A 19529-nucleotide genomic window follows, 5' to 3' on the forward strand; every position below is an offset into this window, starting at 1 on the left:
ATATATTTAGATATATATTTGTAGATTACTTTGGGAAGACTGCGTTGTGGGTGGGCAAGAAAGGGGAGAAAGACCAGTGAGAAGACGGCATCCAGTGAAGAGATGATGGTGGCCGAACCTCAAGTAGAGTTGGGGAAATATGAATGGAGTTATGTTTGGAGTTAGAATTTCTAGGATTTCAGGCTGTGAGGAATGAAAGCAAACAAAGTATTAAGGGTGACTTTTAGAGTTGTAACTAGAGCAAGTGGGGTAAGGGGTATGGAGGTTCCACTTACTGGGGGAGGTTCATTTAAATAGAAGAAGTAGAAGACTTAGGAGTGGAATGAGGATACAGGATTGGGGGCAGTCAAGTCTCCTTCCTGTTGGGACATTTAACTGATTTTGCAGTGCCTTTGAGACTTCCAAATAGAGCTGTCCAGTAGGTGATTGGATGTTTAGGTCCGAAGCTCAAGGGAAAGATCAGAGTTGGAGATAAGAATTTGGAAATCACCACTGTATAGAATGGATGGAGTTCAAAGGCATGTGACAAATAGCATTTCCAGGTTGCAAAAATTTGCAATAATTCTAACCTCATAATCTTTGTTGGTTTTTTTTTCCTGTGTACACACCCATGAGTTAACACTTGCCTTGATTATGATGGAAAATACTAATAAATTTTAACTGGAAAATTAATATAAAAGTGGAAAAGGAACTCAAGTTCTCCTGAATCAACACCATTGAATGAAAGTAAGATAAAATTAGATTTAGGTTGTTTTTGAGAAAGACAACTGAGTGTCAATGGTTATAAAGAGACAGTGCAGAGAGATTGCTTCTCAGACACAAGATAGTGGTAGCATTATTTCTAATATAGGTACAGAAAATCACACTCCAAAAGCCACTAGAAATTTGTGAGTTTCATAACCAACCTTATTGTTGGATGGCATTCACTTGACTGCCACCCCAAGAAGAGCTTAGTTAATATAATAAAAGCACATAGTATAAAATCAGAAATTTACCTGGAGTGAGGGGATTCTAGAATCTCTATCCTGTATTTCAGAATTCTGATATTCCTTGCATTGGAATGTCTCATATATTACTTGACTTGTTTACTTACAAAAAATTGATAAGCAACACTTTTTAAAATGTTTATTTTGAGAGAGAAAGTGTGAGCAGAAGAGGGGCAGAGAGAGAGAGAGAGAGAGAGAGAGAGAGAGTGAGAGAGTGAGTCAGTGCAGAGTCCCTGTTGGGGGGCTGGATGTGGGGCTCAAACTCAGAAAGTGAGATCATGGTCTGAGCAGAAATCAAGAGTCAGATGCTTAACCGACTGAGCCAGCCAGGCACCCCAACAACCACTTCTTTTTAAGGGGACAGTCAGATGATGACTGTTCTCAGGCATTTTGTTATTAGCAAGAATTGTAGAGATTTCTGTTGTAGGAACTCGAAACTAAAAGCTGCATTTAATGTTTTCTGTAACAGCATCATTTTCTTTAATTTAGTCCAGATATGTTTATTGAGCATCTCTTCCATTCCAGACAGAATTTGAGATACTGAAATGAATACAGAATGGTTACCTTCAGGGATCCATTGTAAAACAGGAAGAGATTTTAATGCTAACAAAATACTTTTCAGCTAAAAGTTTTCTATAATTTGGTTGTATCTTTTTTTCTAGGATAAATTAAAATAATTCCAAGTACTTTCACAGCAGGAGATAGTTCATATGTAGGTGGGAATATTCAGGCAGTTAAGGTGGGAGGGATGTTCAGGTCAGTCTCCAGACCAGAAATGCTTTCTGAATCCCTAGTGCTGGTTCTGATTTTCCCTCTCAAGTTCCGATAGTCTCCCTCCTACCTGTTAACACAATAGATCTCTGCTCCTCAAACTGCTTTGGTGAAGGACTAGATTTGTTTTGTTTTTCATTCTGTCGTGGACCAATACAATGTAAAATGCAATGGAAATTAATTATAAGAAAGAATTGGCTTGTGTTTTGCTTGCTTTTATCTATTTTCAGAGTTAACAGATATAAAATAATTCTCTCAAATTGTTTAAGAGTTTCCAAAAGCATACTCTATTTCTGTTTTTCACTGGAGACTGGGATGACATTTCCAACAGCACTGCAATGTATAAGTCTTTGTTAAATATTGTTGCCTTTATTTTTTTTAATTTTTAGTTTTTAAGTTTATTTATTTTGAGAGATACAGAGACAGCATGAGTAGGGGAGAGGCAGAGAGAGAGAGGGAGGGAGGGAAGGAGAGACAGAGAGAGAGAGAGAGAATGAATGAATGAATGAATGAATGAATGAATCCCAAGCAGGCTCCACACTGTCAGCACAGAGCCCAATGTGGGGCTCAAACTCATGAAACCATGAGATCATGACTTAAGCTGAGACCGAGAGTCAGACGCTTAACCGGCTGAGCCACCCAGGCGCCCCCAATATTGTGATTTGAATATGGTGAAATTTAATTTCACCATTAAAATTCCTGTATTTGCATTATTTATCGCTGAGATATTCTGGTATAGGCTAATGTTCGGTCATGTAGTTTCTTTAATATTTGGTATGTATATATGTTTTAAAAATAATGTATGCTTCTTATTAAAAATACAGGAAACTCTTTTTTTTTTTTTTTTTTTTTTTTTTTTCAACGTTTATTTATTTTTGCGACAGAGAGAGACAGAGCATGAACGGGGGAGGGGCAGAGAGAGAGGGAGACACAGAATCGGAAACAGGCTCCAGGCTCCGAGCCATCAGCCCAGAGCCTGACGCGGGGCTCGAACTCACGGACCGCAAGATCGTGACCTGGCTGAAGTCGGACGCTTAACCGACTGCGCCACCCAGGCGCCCCAAGGAAACTCTTAATATTATTAGTTAAATTAAAAAATATTGCGTTGGGGCGCCTGGGTGGCGCAGTCGGTTGAGCGTCCGACTTCAGCCAGGTCACGATCTCGCGGTCCGTGAGTTCGAGCCCCGCGTCAGGCTCTGGGCTGATGGCTCAGAGCCTGGAGCCTGTTTCCGATTCTGTGTCTCCCTCTCTCTCTGCCCCTCCCCCGTTCATGCTCTGTCTCTCTCTGTCCCAAAAATAAATAAAAACGTTGAAAAAAAAAAATATTGCGTTGAATGTACTAAGTTGTCAATCATTGGATTAGGCTTGTGTGTGTCCTAATGCATTGAGTTTTGTGACACTCTAGTATTAATAGTGATACAAGTATTAATTGTGTTGCAAATATTCATAGTGTTCAGTACTCACTGGAAGCCCAGTTCTCCATTTTCTTGTGTATCTTATTTTCATGATCTCTTCTCACACTCAGCCTCACCTCTGTTAGACCTGAGATAAAGTCAGGGAAAGATGCTCTTGTTGTCTTTTGAAGGGACATAAAAACACTTTTTCTCTCCTTTCTGGGACAGAGGAGAGGTATTCCAGACTCCTAATTCATTTTTCCTGTGAATATTTTGTCCTATATATTTTAAAAAATTATTTATTTATTTAGGTAGAGAGTGAGAGCAGGGGAGGAGCAGAGAGGGAGAGAGGGAATCCCAAGCAGGCTCCATGTTGCCAGCACAGAGCCCAATGCAGGGCTTGATCTCAAGAACTGTGAGATCATGACCTGAGTGGAAATCAAGAGTTGGACACCCAACTGACTGAGCCACTGAGGCACCCCAAAAAAGTTGGATATGTGAGACTTGATAACTTCATTTCTCCTTCATTGGAAAAAGAGGATGTTCAAGGAGATTGAAAAATAGTTGTGCTAAGAGGGCTCCTGTTTTGAAGTAGGAGTTGTGATTTGATAGTATCCCTTAGCCTTCTGTCTGTTTTGGCAAGGAATGAGTTAAGGAGACTTCTTTTGAACCTGGTGTGTTTACTCACACCCTGCTGACTCCAAGATGAGTTGCTACACCCTGTTTTACTCCTGACACACTATCCCTGGCCTGTTTAACTGGTGAAGGTTGTTTTCATTTGGTGTGGTGGAACCTGTCTCTGGGCTCCCTGGTGAACCAGGAATCAATGCTGCCATATGCAAAGTTTGTGCCTCCATTGAGGGTCACATATGTGGAAAGGATTCTGGCCTATATTGTCCACTTATTTTCAATTTCTTACCCTTTCTAGAGGACTGAGTAAAACACAGGTCCTATATTTGGATTTTGGGGGCTATGTGTTTGGGGATCATTTTATTCTGTAGTTAGTTTTGGAATCTACGTCACTGTGGAGTTTGCCTTCTTAATGGATTGAGATGGCGGACAAATTGAAGAGGAAACACGCGAAGAGGTATTACTCTTTTTCTGGTACCTCTCGGAAGGATTCGCTGAAGGCACTGAGGTTTTCAAGGTCTTTAAACCTCAAAAGAGCTACTTCAGAAATCAGCAAAAGGCAGGTTGGTATAGAGATTTCTGGTCCTTTTAAATCTTCTGTGGAGTTGAAAGTAACATTCCTTATGTTTATTCCTTAATATTCTTTTGAAAAATTTCCTTGATTACTTTGAACATTCTTTTATAGCTACAAAATCATATTGCTGTTTTCTGTGCCATCAATCTGTTTGTGGTATTTATTATTTGTGTGTATGTTTATTGATCTATTACATGGGTTCAAATTACTTGTTGGGTGTTACAGCACAAAGTTGTAATGTTATCAGAAGATTCTGATTACCAAAATGAAATCTTCTACCAAAATATGGTTTTAGGAGGACACGCATGTTACCTAACATCTCACTGAAAGGATTAGTTGTCTTTTGTGCATAAACAAAATATTAGAGTAAAAGTGAATTAATGTTTATATAATTTCATAGAAATAGTGTTCCAGAAGACTGTTTGTTTGGAAGTAAATTTATTTTTCCTAAAAAATACTTTGAGGCTACTGAATGGAAATATAAATGATGGGAACAGACTCTGTGTGCTTTCTTGATGTTTTGTTTTACTATTTTTGTGCTGAGTATATAACTATAGGTTGTCCAGATAATGCATTATGTGTCTTTTGAAAGTATTAGACATGAAAAGATTCCTTTTTAAATGTTATTGTTTTTGAGGCTATTTTTCAATTATCAGCAACAATTGGTAAAAAATTACACATAAAATGTGTAAGGAATCACATAAAATATGATATTTTTTTTCCTTTATATTTGGACAAGTGCCATGGGTTGTGTGCCCCCCAGTGGTCTTTTGGTAGAATGTTTCTTTTTGAGCTCCATTAAATGATATCCATGTCGCTCTGGGGTGAATAATTGTGTTTTCAGCATTACAGTTAAATGCTCAGAACTAATTCATTCTAATAGCTCAAATGTAGCCCAATATTTATCTGGTGAGTTTATGAATGATGGTGTTTTGGAACATCTCTCAAGGGTTTATAGAAGTGGATACTGGACATTGTTTTATATCATCCATTCTACACTTACTTTGTTCCTCAAATATCTGCTAAATCTTAAGTACTTTTAGTTTCATCTTTTACTCTGCTTTTCTTTATTGTTATGGAGAATACTGACATATCAGAAAGAAATCAAGTCCTGGGACATTCCAAATCTCTAATGTATTTCCTCCAGCAGAAATCACAGCCATAATAGATGTTTGTTGGTTAAGAATTCTGAACAATCCTGAACCATTTCAGTGTGACATTGTTTATGTTCAGATCAATATAGTTTGTGTTAAGAACACAGAGTAAAACCTGTTTTTAAGAAATTAGATCTTCTATGTAGAGTGTACAGAAAATAATACCAGAAAGGAATGAGGAAATTAAAGGTACTGATTCAGTTGGCAAAATCCTTTCTCTTCCCTCTTGAAGAAGCATCGAATTTAAAACTCTGCTTGAACTTGAGGGTGGAGGCCTATGTGTTGGCATTCGATACTTGAGAATTTCAGTATGAGTGCCTTGTATTGTCATTAAGGATTCCATGGCACTGTTTATAGAAGCAGGGTGTAGTTCTCTGCCAAAATCCAATTTGTTTAATTAAATTTTGCTGAGCATTTCTAACTTCCTGCCCTAAACTGCTTCTAATTGCTTGTAGTTCCAGGGGTAGTAATAGTAGTCATGGTATTTTGCTCTCGTAAACATGCTTTTAAATGATTAAGTTCCACCCTGTCTGGTAAAATGATATTACTTGTTCATCTTAAAGATGACATGCAGTCTTTTGGAGGGTGCATGGGGACATTGGCTGTGTAGATGAAGAGCTTGCTTAGACCTTCTGCACAAAGCGTCTGGGTCATTTTGTGTGTGACAGTACGTGACACTAATGAAAAAGAAAGACACTTTTTTTTCCCCCTCAAGCAAGATACATCTCCTTCTTAGAACATTTCTTTTGTAGATGTCAGTGTGTGACATTTAAGCAGCCATATACAATTTCAGTTTTGTATGTCACTTTGCTTGAGCAAAGGTTTCTGTGGAAAATATAAGCTTCAGAATCATTGTTTTGTATATTTTTTGAGGGGTGGGGTTATATACTCTGAGAGTTGTGAGGAGAATTGAGATCACGTATTAAATGGAAAAGAAAGCTAAGAGAAGCTGAAATGCCATATATTGGACACTTATCTGGGCTTAAAAGGCAAGGGATTTGACTTTAAAGCATGTATGATTGAAAAATCTGCCCCATCAAAAACACAACTTGGTTTTTGAAGTAAATGGCAGAAATTCATGCATCAGGATGTGTGCATGAGTCAGTGTGTGGATTACTCATTTACTTCAACACTAATGTGTGATTATTTATCTATCGATCTGTGTATGCTGCCTTCTAGATCTTGATTTTATAGAGAATTACAATCTAGATGTAGAAGTCAGCAGAATGATGCATTCTGACAAAGTTGCTTAATGGTGGAAAAACTAACTCAAAGTTAGATGACTTTTTGAAATTCAAAAAGAAAGCTTAAGTTAGATATACAGTTTACAGTTTATCAAAAAGCCTTTCCTTTATAAGTAAAATACACAGAATTCAAAATAATGCTGTCTTGATACTTTAGGGCCTAAAGGTAGTTATTTTGAACCCCCTTGATAATTATCCCCAGGTAAACAAAAGAAATTTGGTGGGGTTTCTATTAAACATTCTAGAATTTGTACTACCTAGTGTGTGTGTGTGTGTGTGTGTGTGTGTGTGTGTGTGTGTGTGTGTGTGTGTGTGTGTGTGTGTGAAGATAACGTACTAACGTGTTTTCTCTTATAATTTTCCATGTTCTGTTAAGAGCCACATGTGGAAGAATGTTAGTTAATTGGAGTCTAGCTCTGTACACACACAGTTGTGTTTTTATGCTAGTTATTCTCTTCATTATAATGTTTATTTATTTTTGACAGAGAGACAGAGCATGAGCGGGGAAGGGGCAGAGAGAGAGGGAGACACAGAATCCAAAGCAGGCTTGAGGCTTTGAGCTGTCAGCACAGAGCCCGATGCAGGGCTCAAACTCACAGACTGCGAGATCATGACCTGAGCCAAAGTCGGACGCTTAACTGACTGAGCCACCCAGGCACCCCTATTCTCTTCATTATAGATGTGGCCCTTCTTTTCCATGAGAAGATGCAAGTATGTCTGGTATAATTCTAAGTACGACACTGTTGGTCATAAAACATTAAAACATATGTTCTTGTTAAATGCCAGTAGAAAACTGCTTGAGTATTTAACAACTTGGGAATATATAACACTTCTCCTTTTTTATAAAGTGGTTATAATACAGGTTGTTCTTTTGAGAGAGAGTGATTGAGTGTGTATGGACAACTTGGAAGAGTTGTTATTTTCCCCCTTCCTTATCAGCATAGTTTCCTAATCATAGCTGGAAAAATAGTTTTGGCTACTAATGTCATCCAGATGTAAAGGAGAAATGTGTTTTGTTTTTTTAATCGAGGTATAGTTGACACACAATGTTACATTATTTTCAGGTGTACAGCATAGTGATTTAGCAGCTCTGTTCTTTATTCCATTCTCACCACAAGTGTGGCTACCACCTGTCACCGTACAATACTATTTTTTAATGTTTATTCGAGAGAGAGAGAGAGAGAGAGAGAGAGGTAGAGAGAGAGGCAGAGAGAGAGGGAGACACAGAATCCTAAGCAGAATCCAGACTCTGAGCTGTCAGCACAGAGCCCGACACAGGACCCGAACTCATGAACAGCGAGATCATGACCTGAGCCAAAGTTGGACACTTAACCGACTGAGCCACCCAGGTACCCCTGTCACCATACAACACTATTACAGTATCACTGACTACATTCCCTGTGCCGTACCTTTCATCTCCGTGACTTACTCCATAAATGAGAGCCTATTATCTGTCATTCCCCTTCACCCATTTTGCCCATCCCCCTAACCCTATGGAAGGAAATGTGTTCTTGATAAGTTCTAGGACATTGTTGTGTAGATATTAAAATATTATGGAATTTGATCTGTTATTACTCTTATGTTACAAAAGTTGTTTATTCTTGCATTTTCCCACCTCAATTAATGTGAAATTCCTAAGCTTAAAATCATATTTTCAAGAGTAGCCTGTAACTTTTTAAATATTAACTTTAGCTTTACCCCATGTAATTAGGTGAAAATGTGCTGATCATAGTACTCAAAATAGTAGTTTAAAAAATACAAACGTTAATTATTTGCTACCCTCAGATTATCTGAGGTCAGATAAATTTTCTTCTCAAAACATGGTATCCTAGTTTGAGAAATTTCTGATTTGCATGGAAGCAGGCTCTCCTTAGTTATTTTTTTTTTGGGGGGGGCACGTTGTGTCGGCCATTAGGTGTTAATTGTAGTTCTCCAATGTCAATTCTCCATTGACATTTCTTTAATAAGAGAATTTGTTCTGAAATGACAGCCAGGTTTAAAGTAGGCTGCTGCGATAATTGTGGATTTAAAAATAGAGTAATTCAGAGCATCTAAGACCTAAATATTACAGGGAAGTGAAGTGCATGTAGGTGAAATACACGAAGGTGATGAATTCCTGTGATGGAATTTGTTATCTTAAAGGTATTTAAAAAAAAGACTGTTAAATACAGTTTTCTAGAAAGAATCAAGTGAGGCCAGGGTCTGTAGCTTTATCCTTTCTCTATATCCCTTACTTCAGATGGTCATCTCACCACATCATAATACTGACCAAGACAGGCATCGGCTACCAAATTTTGGAAGGACCAGTGTGAAACATTTCTCATTTTGAATAAAAAAACTTAGGTAGTTGGAGGATCAGTATATATGTATTTTGAAAGGCAACAGTTCTTCCACAGGGAGTGGATTAAAACAGAGCAGATACGATGCAGTTGATCAGTGAGGGAATATAATGTATATTATGTCCTAATGGTTATACACGATCACAGTGAGGAACTGTCTGTAAAATCAGAAAAGAAGATTGTATGTATGCCACATGGGAGCATGGAGCTGCTTGGTTAGAGGGGATGCTCAGCTGGTGGTAAATTTTTTATCATTTTCGGTTGTGAATTAAGTGCACTGTAATTTATGTTGATTTGTGCTTTAAAAATCTTCAGTTTTGTTCTTGATCATAAGAGTGGGTGAGAAAGAGGGGAAAAAAGTATGTATAAATAATAGTGTAAGTGGTGAAAAGGAGAGTGGTTAACCTTTTGAATAAAAGCCATATGTAACTAAACCCAGGATTTTTTTCCAGCAATATGTCGATTTTAGAGTTGTATCTCTAAAACCATAAAACGTGTTTTTGAAATTTATGACCTACTTCTCTTTCCCCTTAGGAATGCAACTTCTGGATTCTTACAGCAGTTATAGCTTGTGTGGCTAATGCCGATCTTTATAATGATTGGAAAAATTGACTTCATGCTTAAACAATCAATTCTTTTTGATTTGGAAATACATATAATCATATTTTGGCAAGCATTTTACCCTTTTCAATTTCTACCAAGCCCCATGTTTAAATATATCTTGCAGCATTATATGGTAACATCAGTCCCTAAGCGTTTTTACTTTTCTTGATTTTAACGTTAATATGGAGTTTGGAAATACATATTATTATGACATATATGGTAAAAAATTAATTTTTCCCCATTATATTTAAAATATCAAGCACCAAGCAACTTAAAACTTTTTTAATTGTTTGAACATTGCAGAAGACACAAGTGTATTACTTGAGGAAGTAGGTTTCTTTAAGATTATTTATTTTGAGAGAGAATGCACACCTTCGGTGTTGGGGGGGAGGGGCAGAGAGAGAGAGAGAGCGCGCGAGAGTGAGAGAGCGAGAGGGAGAGCAAGAGGGAGAGCGAGAGCGAGAGAGAATCCCAAGTCACTGTGGGTCCCATCGAGGCTCCAACTTATGAGCCATGAAATCATGACCTGAGCTGAAATCAAGAGTCATACACTTAACCCGCTGAGCCACTCAGGCACGCCGTAGGTTTTTAAATCATTCTCTTTTAATTGAAAGTTTGACTTGTGTGTATTACGTTGTACTTATTTTTCTTTACTGAAATTGGCATTTTTACATTATTCAAATATCTATTTATACATTTGAGCTCCTTGACTTAACACTACTTCTTAAAAGCAAAAATCTGTAACCTATTCTATAGCATGCATTTTTCCCTTTGATTGAACCTATGACTTTGTAACTGAAATAATATATATAGACCCACCCAGTAACAACTGTCTTACATGTGATGCAGCCTAAACACTTACTGCTTTTGATTTGAAGATGGTGATTCTTACTGCGGGTGTCGGTATCTTCTGAAAGAGTAGCCATTGACAGGTGCACTCAATTCATCCAGCCAGGTGCCTGTTATTTGATGAGTCGTTCTGGTCTCACTTTTGTAAGCTTTAATATTGTTAAAGTAACCATATGAAAAATGAGGAGACAAAATGCATTTGTGTATTTTCTGTGAGGCCCAGTTACACAAAACTTTAGATTGCTAATGATCTCCATTCCTTCAGTGCATTTGGCTATCTCTTAAAAGCAAAGTTGAAAGCTTCAACAAAACAAGCAACAAAGTTCCTCTTGGATCAGGTGCTGTTGAGTTGGCCTCAGAATTTTTACAGTTTGATTTGATTTTGATGTCATTTAATTGAGGACTTCTTCACCATGGGATGAACAAGATACTTACACTGTAAAACACACATGCGGCCTCCATCTCCCCGCCCCCTCACCCCTCAGGACTTGCTGAATCAGAATCTCCACTTCTGGGAGCCTGTGGGTCTCTCCTGCAGAGTTCCCCAGGTGAGTCTGACCTGAACCACTGAACATTGCCAGGTGGAGAAACTTAGATTCTGGAAAAGTGAAGGGACTTATGAAGAGAATAGAACTCAGTGGCGATTGAGCATATTATATGAGGTCACTCCAGTAGGAGTAGAAGCACAGTGACTCAGAGACCGTGAGTGGCTGGCAGTTTGGAGAGCCAGCATGCTTGTGTTGGCTGGTCTTTATGTGTTAGTCTTTGTGAAGGTATCCACCATGCTCTGAAGGAGCCTCTGTAGCTAGCGAGGTAGGTAGGAGATGGGAGTGTAGCCACTAACTGCTGTCCAGATTCTCATGCCAAAGATAGTCTTTATCAGCAATAACAGCATGGTAAGCTACCTTTCTTTGGTTCAGAACTTAAAAATCAAGATCAAAATTTCTAACCTGGTTACTACTTAACTCTCTTACAAACTATTAGCTGTAACATAAATAAGTCTTGGAGATGAAAAGTACAGCATAGGGAATATAGTCAATAATATTGTAATAATGTATGGTGACAGATGGCGACTATGCTTATTACCATGGTGAGCATAGTGTAATGTATAGAATTTCAAATCAATACACTGTACACCTGAAACTAATATAATATTGTATGTCAGTTATACTTAAAAAAACAGTGAAAAAAGGAATCTTTTAGCCCCCAACACAAAGCATGACACAAAACAGTTATTCTTTAGTTGTCTAACTTTGGATAGCCTTTTAGTATAATCTTTTGGTAGGATATATAAGTAGCTTTGTCATATAGTATACATTTTAATTCTTCATAGAATTTTATTTTCCTCATAGGATTGAAAGGTAAATTTTTAAAAAACTTTTTAAAAAAATGTTTTATTTGGGGTGCCTGGGTGGCTCAGTCGGTTAAGCGTCCAACTCTTCCGTTCAGGTCATGATCTCACAGTTCTTGAGATTGAGCCCCGCATCAGGCTCTGCGCTGACAGTAAGGAGCCTGCTTGGGATCCTCCCTTTTTCCTTCTTTCTCTCTGTCCCTCCCCCACTCATGCTGTCTCTGTCCCTCTCAAAATAAATAAACTTAAAAAAAAATAAAAATGTTTTATTCTTAGAGAAGAGAGAGCTGGAGAGTGAGAGAGGATCCCAAGTGGGCTCTGTGCTTTAGTTCTGTGGGGCTCAAACTCTCAAACCATGAGTTCATGACCTGAGCAAAGTCTGATGCTTAACTGACTGAGCCACCCAGGTGCCCAAAAGCCAAAATTTTTTAAAAAAAGTTTTATTATTTATTTTTTGAGAGAGAGACAGAGTGTGAGTGGTGGTGGGGGGGGGGGGCAGAGAAGGGGAGACACAGAATCTGAAGTAGGCTGTAGGCTCTGAACTGTCAGCACAGAGCCTGATGTGGGGCTTGAACTCACAAGCTGTGAGATCATGACCTGAGTCAAAATTGGATGCATAACTGACTGAGCCACTCAGGCGCCCTGCCAAATTTTTAATAAATAACTTTGGAACATGTTTTTGTACCTGTATTTTGAAGACCATCTGAAAAGTTCACATACCTCAAGTAAAATATTTTTAAAAACGCACATTTTGATGCTGATGCTTTGAATATTCAAATCATCAAAATATGGGAAAACAGGTCTCTTGCCAAAGATCCTATTTCTTTTCATTAATTCCAAGTCAGTCATCACCTTTTTGTTCTTACCATGCAGTTTTGTTAATAGATGCACATGTTTTTTTCTCTGCCTTTTTTTGTTCCACTGGTTTATCTGCTGTGTCCACTACTGGGTCTGTGACAGCTAGGACAGGCTGCCTGACCCATAGGAAGCACTCAGTGTTTGTTGAATGAATGAATGAATGAAATGGACAGAAGTTCTATACTGTGTTAGTCACAGTGATGAAAATTCTGTAAAGCCAGGTTTGGAGGAAGAGAATTTCCTCTTTTTCTCTCTCTCTTTGCTCTTCTATGGTTTTGTGGTTACTCAGAGAGATGTGAACTGTGAAGGATACTTTCTAGTTCATGTCTTCCCTGGAATGTAGCAGGAATGTGTTGGCTGTGGAACAGTTACCTACGCTGAGCAGGTCGTATCAGGTAGAGAGCACCTACAAAATCTCGTTACACCCATTACAGGGTGTTTTTATGCTGGTAGAAACTGAACTTTTTTCATATGGCCAAGAAGTTTGCCTGAGATGTGGTTTCTGTCCTCCAGCCTTCATTGTTTTCACTTGCACTTATAGCTGAGGACTTAAACACTTGTATCTTGCTCAGCTGTGTTATTGCTTTTGCTCTATGGACAAGTAGCAATTACTCTTTGACACATCTTTCCACCTTAGCCATCCCAGGCTGCCTGAGGAAAATCTGTATCCATCATCAATCCATCCAGGAAATTAAAGGATAAAGAAGAAGATGTGGCAGTGTTAATGTTCTGCACCTCCTTCTTTCCTTGGTTTTCAGAACATCTCTGCTTCTCATTCCTTTTTAGATGACTTAGAACATTAAAACAGGAGGTTTTTTTTTTTTTTTTTTCCTTTCAGGCCCCACAAATGAGAATAAAGCTTATTATGATGTATGACTTTTAACAAAATCATCACAATATAATTAGTATTTCCTATGGAATTTAAGAATGAACATCAGCTACGGTAGCTGACATTCTGTTTCATTTATCGAGACCATGTCCACCGAGGCTGGAGGTTGGGCTGTCAGTCTTTGAGTTTGTCCAGTTGGCCTGGACTGGAAAGATGAATACCCTAGGTCTGCCCCATTCCATGTATATATGAGTCCTTTAATGGTTCTTAAATCACTTTGCATTTTTTAATGACAAAGAGTGTCAACTAAGAATTTCTCTCTGTCTTTTTTTTTTTTTTTTTTTTTTGCATAATGTTCTCATGGCTCAACAATGAATCAGATGACAACAAGGTATCTTCAAATTATTGTACTGCTTTTGAAGTAGCCATAGTGAGTGCCATTGCAGAGTGAGGCACCATTGGTTTCACCACTAGCCTCCACAGTGGTGGTACTTTGGCTGTTGATTAATGTGTTTTATGAAACTCTACAGTGATACTTGGAGCATAGTCACTCTTTCTTAGAAATGGAATTCAAGGGGCGCCTGGGTGGCGCAGTCGGTTAAGCGTCCGACTTCAGCCAGGTCACGATCTCGCGGTCCGTGAGTTCGAGCCCCGCGTCGGGCTCTGGGCTGATGGCTCAGAGCCTGGAGCCTGTTTCTGATTCTGTGTCTCCCTCTCTCTCTGCCCCTCCCCCGTTCATGCTCTGTCTCTCTCTGTCCCAAAAATAAATAAACGTTAAAAAAAAAAATTAAAAAAAAAAAGAAATGGAATTCTTGTTTCTGTCCTATTAGTATTAACAGGAAGATTGCTTCTTCCAGCCTGGTTTACCCTTGATATGTGTTCATTTTAATGTTTAGGTTTTGTTCTTGAATTTCCAAACCAATTTCTCAGTCTGTGTCAATAATCGTATTAAGGACTAGCTATTTATAATTAAGTTTAGAATGTTTCTGAAAGATCTGGAATATATTGGTTATTATTGAGGGTGAAGAGTTTGGTATCCAAATCAAAGTCTGGCTTCAAATTTGGTTCAAGTGAGGTCTGATTCAGAACTTTCATCTTTGTTTTTGGAACCATCAATTCCATATTTTGTGTCATGTCTTGTTCTCCAACCACCCTCCTTCCCCCCCCCCCCCCCCCCCCACGGCTTCCTGCCTTGAAGGATGAGGGAAGGGTGAGCAAGCCCAGAGGCAGAAGTACAACAGGAGAGGCACCCTCCAGTGGACAGTAGTAGAACAAGCCATTTGTGTCTATTAGTGGATTCAGTCTTGTTGACTTATTCCTATAGTGCCATCTAGAGTCTAATAGTAATACTGAACTAACTTTTGAGTTTTGACAAATAGCATAGAGAAATGGATATTATTAGACACTTGGTGTCGTATTAGGAATCTACAGTAACTGGAGTCAGTGGTATATATTGCATGAATACACATATGAGAGTTTAAAAACCATTAACGCCTTAGTAATGTACCTTCTATACATAATTCTTTTTTTTTTTTTTTGAGGGTGGGCTTTTTATTCAGCGATAAATAAATTATGTGGTGCATGAGAATTTCTTTTTTAAAAAATTTTTAAAAAATATTTTCATTTATTTTTGAAGGAGAGAGAGAGACAGAGCATGAGCAGGGGAGGAGCAGAGAGAGAGGGAGACACAGAATCTGAAGCAGGCTCCAGGCTCTGAGCCATCAGCACAGAGCCCAATGTGGGGCTTGAACCCACAGACTGTGAGATCATGACGTGAGCCGAAGCCGGACGCTCAACCGACTGAGCCACCCAGGCGCCCTGAGAATTTGTTCTTTAGTGTATTGTCCTCTGGTTCATTTGACTTGGTATACTTAATTTTGATAAATACATTCTAGAAATCTTTCATAATTATATTAAGTACAGGAAACATTTCCAGGTTTTCTTTTTATGAAATATTTTCTTTTTACTAAAAAACATCTTTTTTTCCTGGTAATTGTGGTTTTATTCATGTGGCTCCCTCTGCAGTAGGATGCCTTTCTTGAAAGGTACCCATTCATTTTCTCTTTTGGACATTCTGTCTGTCTGTCTCTGTCTCCACCCGTATACATCTACATATCATGCACATAAACTGTATAATTCATGAAGAAGTTCTGTACTGTCTGCAAATTCTTTGTAAGGCATCACAGAAGAGTAGGTCAGTGTGTGCTTAAAAACTCAAGAGTGATTTAGAAAAAGGTATTCAATGTTTCGCGCAGAAAGACTTGTTTGGGATGTACCTCTTCATGGCTTTGTCTGGAATGACAGACTCTAATAACCACTAATTTGACTATGAAAAAAGTTTTCATTGCATTTACTATTGATACAGACATTGACATAACTAAATATATTGAAAGAATTCTTTTTGGAAAGATGGGAAATGAGAAGTTTGTGTATAAGTAGAAAAATGATGCAAGTTCTTAAAAATGTCCCACACACCTGGAGCTTCTCAGGTGTGGTGGGCAGCTCATAAATTGGGAGCTGATGCCCTGTGTTCAGGGTGCCTGTTTGTTGGATCGGTATTTGCCCACCACAACCAGGTGTTTGGAAGTAGAGGAAGCATTTTGAGAATGAGGAAAACATAGTGGAGAGAAAGAGGGCCAGCGGTTCCTTTCTGCCACTCAGAGATGTCAGCTGAGGGGCTGTCTGAGCACAGACAAGGTAGAAACCTCATTCGCCTGTCAGATGTGTCTCTAGTACAGCGAGGGAGGTGGTGCTCTGCCCGCAGCAGCCTGGGCACACTGACACACGCTGTGGGCAAAGGGACGGAGTCTGACTCTCCCCAGGGGATGGGGACCTCACAAGCAGGACTGCAAGGATCACATATGCCTCTCTTTTTGTACTGCTCTATGTTTAGGACCCTCAGGCACCTCCAATTGCAGAAAATACTCCACCTTCCACTCTGGAGTGTGTATCTGAAGGTCAAAGCCTCTTGTCTATGTTGTCACCTTTCACTGTCAGGAGAGCCCCTCCCTTGATGGAGTGGTTGAGCCGTGTGTCCGAGCTGTGGAAACTGTCATCCTAGATGGCTTCGTTCTCAGTCACTGAACCTCGAGGAAGTCCTGTGCACCACAATCCGGGCCCCGTTCTGGATGGAGATAAAGAAATACATCGTGTTCCTTGTCTTTTCTTTCCCCGTTATTCTCTGCAGGGATTATGCGTTAATAATGTACTTCCTGTTTCTAACCCCCAGAGAAAATAGGTTACCCCACTTTTCTCTACCATGCGTTTTCTCCTCAGTGGTGGTTGAGCCAGTTCATTTTCCTTCCCTCAATTATCAGCAGTTTTAGGAAAAAATACAGGACCTTCATCAGATTTTTCGATAAAAAATGTTGACATTTTCAATGTATTCTGTCCCAAGTTGCTTTATTTGTGCATTTGTTTTAGGATATTTGAAAGTAGGTTTTACTTCAGAATAAACTGTGCCTCCATTAGTTCCAGATGAATTAGCTTTGTCAGCATGTTGGGTTTATGAAATGTGTCTTTTGGTCTCTTGTTTCTCACGTAGAGTAACTATAGCTTCAGTTAAGAAGTAGGGTGTTCACTTGAGGTTTCCAGTATCTTTCAAGATAGTCCTTCAGGACTATGTTATGCAAAAAGATGAAAACATCTTTGTTATACACAGGCCTGTTATTTCTACCAGTTCAGTCAGTCATAATCGTAGCCCTTCTGCTACCTGTGAAAGGTGACTTTTGGCAGGTGATGTAATGTGTGAAAGAATATCTATTGTCAATTCAATTTTAAAAGTTACATTTATTTAAATTGCCAGTTCATTAGATCAACAGATTCCATTCTTCAGTGCCAGCATCAAACATGAGGGACAAATTTGGATACAAGAACATAAAGAAATGCTTTAAAAATGTAATAGAACATAATACTTCTCTGTCATGTTTTAAACTAATTTTCCAGTCTGGAAATATCCGAGCATAGCTTCTGTTGAGTGGCTTAGCTGTCTGCATTCTTGCTGAACAAGAATTGCCATCGTACTTCATACTGATTGGGTCTGGTGTTGGCAGTGTCAGTCAAGGGATGCCTTATGGTTGCTGGCCCTCTACTTTATAACCCTGAGGAGCTCTGTCATTATGTTCATTGTTGTGTCCTTGACTCTGCGAGGGAATGACGGATACACTCTATTTTCACATGCATCTTCATTTTGCCCAGTTTAGCTATGCACTTCAGCTGTACATTTGGGGTTGCTGCATGTGGCCACGCAGGCCCGCCCTGTACACCTCCGCAGGAGCCCCCCCGTAAACCAGGCTGCGGTGTGGCAGGAAGCCTTGTGCATAGTATTTTACATCTGTGTAAGCCCATGTTTAAAATGTACTTTATGTTCTAAAATTTTATTCTAAGCCTTAACTGTCCATGTTTAGAGAAAAATCATGTAGGCATTTAGGTAGATGTCGTGTCTGGTTCATCCAAGTTTCTGTCCTCTGATAAACCTTAATTAAAATCAAGGACTTTTAGAAATTAGTTTTACATTTGAGATTAAACTTAAAAGAGTTTTTATAATTGTAAAAATTTTAAATACTGGAGGGAACTGCAGAAATAATTTTTATCTGGCTCCCTCTTTTGATGGAAGAAACACAGGCCCAGATGGCATTGGTCGATTTGCTTAGGAGACAGAGCCTTCTGTGGGGTACAGGTCTCCTGACTCCTCACTCTTTAATATCTGTCTACTTTTTAGGATTCCCGAGGTTCCTTAGAGTGTAGACCAAGCCGATGCTTATGTGTGCTCTTGTATTGCACTAATATTTACTATTGAAGTGCATCTTGTGGATAAATTCTAACCAATGAAGTTGTAGAAATTAAATAAATTCTTGGAGAATAATATCATGTATAACTTGAGTGCTTATTTTCTGCCAGGCACAATTATAAATGCCTTGTGCCTTGTAACAACCTGGACGATACCTGCCCCGTGAACGGGTTCTGGTGTTTTCTCCGTCCCATGGAAGAGGAGATCGAGGCACCTTGCTAACATGCCAGGTTTCAGCTGTTCTATTTCTCAAGTCTGACTCTGCTCCTTCCGCTCTGCTCTGCGCTTGGCCTTGTCAGTTGCTCCGTATCAGTAAGCACTGTTGTGGGGGGCGGCATTGGTTGTTTTTCTGGTTTGCTTGCTGTTCTGTCAGCACTGCCCAGCACTGGTCGTGGGGTTTCAGCTCTTGTTCTGGCAGCCCTCACAGCAGCTTCATCAGGCCTGCTAGGAGATGTGGACACCAGCCTGAGCACTCCCTGCTCAGAGGTCCCGGTACCCGCTCTGCTCAGCCCCTCCCTCGAGCACTGAGGGGACCAGCAGAGCCTGGCAGTGCCCTCTTCAGGGGCAGTGCCCCAGCTCCATGGGGTCCTTCTGCTGAGCTCCCCACATCCCAGCCCGTGTGCAGCACCTCTCCTCTGAGGACCCCTCCCCAACCTTCTAGGTCCTGCTCACCCTGCTCTCCTCTCTTGGCCCTCCAACTTCACGGTGTAGGTGCCTCCTGCGGTTTGCCTGTTTGCCTGATTCCTTATATTAAATTCTCTGTCATGATTTCTGTTTGCCTTCCTGGATCCTCACTGTACTTTGTGTACTAAATGATATTCAGGATTCAGTAAATTAAATGATAAAATAATTTTCGTAAATTTCTTCTAAGGAATACTCTAATTTTAACTAATATCTAGTTATTGATTACTTGGTTCTAGTGTGTATTTTCACATATTTACTAAAAGGTGTAAAACCTAAACAATCTATTTAAAAAAACGGAATGATGCCACTTTCTTTATTGGTCTCCAGAAGAGCTAAATGAAGCTCAAAGTAGGAGGCAGCCATGATATGTCAGTTCCTGAAGTCTTGTGGCTTTTGGGAAAGATGCTGGTGTAATTAGAATAATAGATGTCAGCCGATTTTAATGAGATGTAAATGGCTTATTTGTTAATTATT

At 39.3% G+C, this 19529-nt stretch overlaps 1 protein-coding gene across 17 annotated transcripts in view; it reads left to right on the plus strand.

Moving 5' to 3' along the window:
- Positions 1–19529, plus strand: part of PARD3 (par-3 family cell polarity regulator) — a 680086-nt gene that overhangs the window by 133887 nt on the left and 526670 nt on the right. Inside the window, exon 1 of one of the 17 annotated variants that reach the window (XM_086714596.1) lies at positions 3152–4344. The exons of the other annotated variants lie outside the window; for them this stretch is intronic. Coding sequence (XP_086570722.1) covers positions 4204–4344 — 141 coding nt within the window. The 5' untranslated portion in view covers positions 3152–4203. Of the gene's footprint in view, positions 1–3151; positions 4345–19529 lie in introns of those variants that run through there. 17 annotated transcript variants of the gene reach the window in all.

The sequence above is a fragment of the Puma concolor genome, chromosome B4 (genome assembly GCF_028749965.1).
Source record: "Puma concolor isolate L17-30 chromosome B4, mPumCon1.1.hap2, whole genome shotgun sequence".
Taxonomy (NCBI): domain Eukaryota; kingdom Metazoa; phylum Chordata; class Mammalia; order Carnivora; family Felidae; genus Puma; species Puma concolor.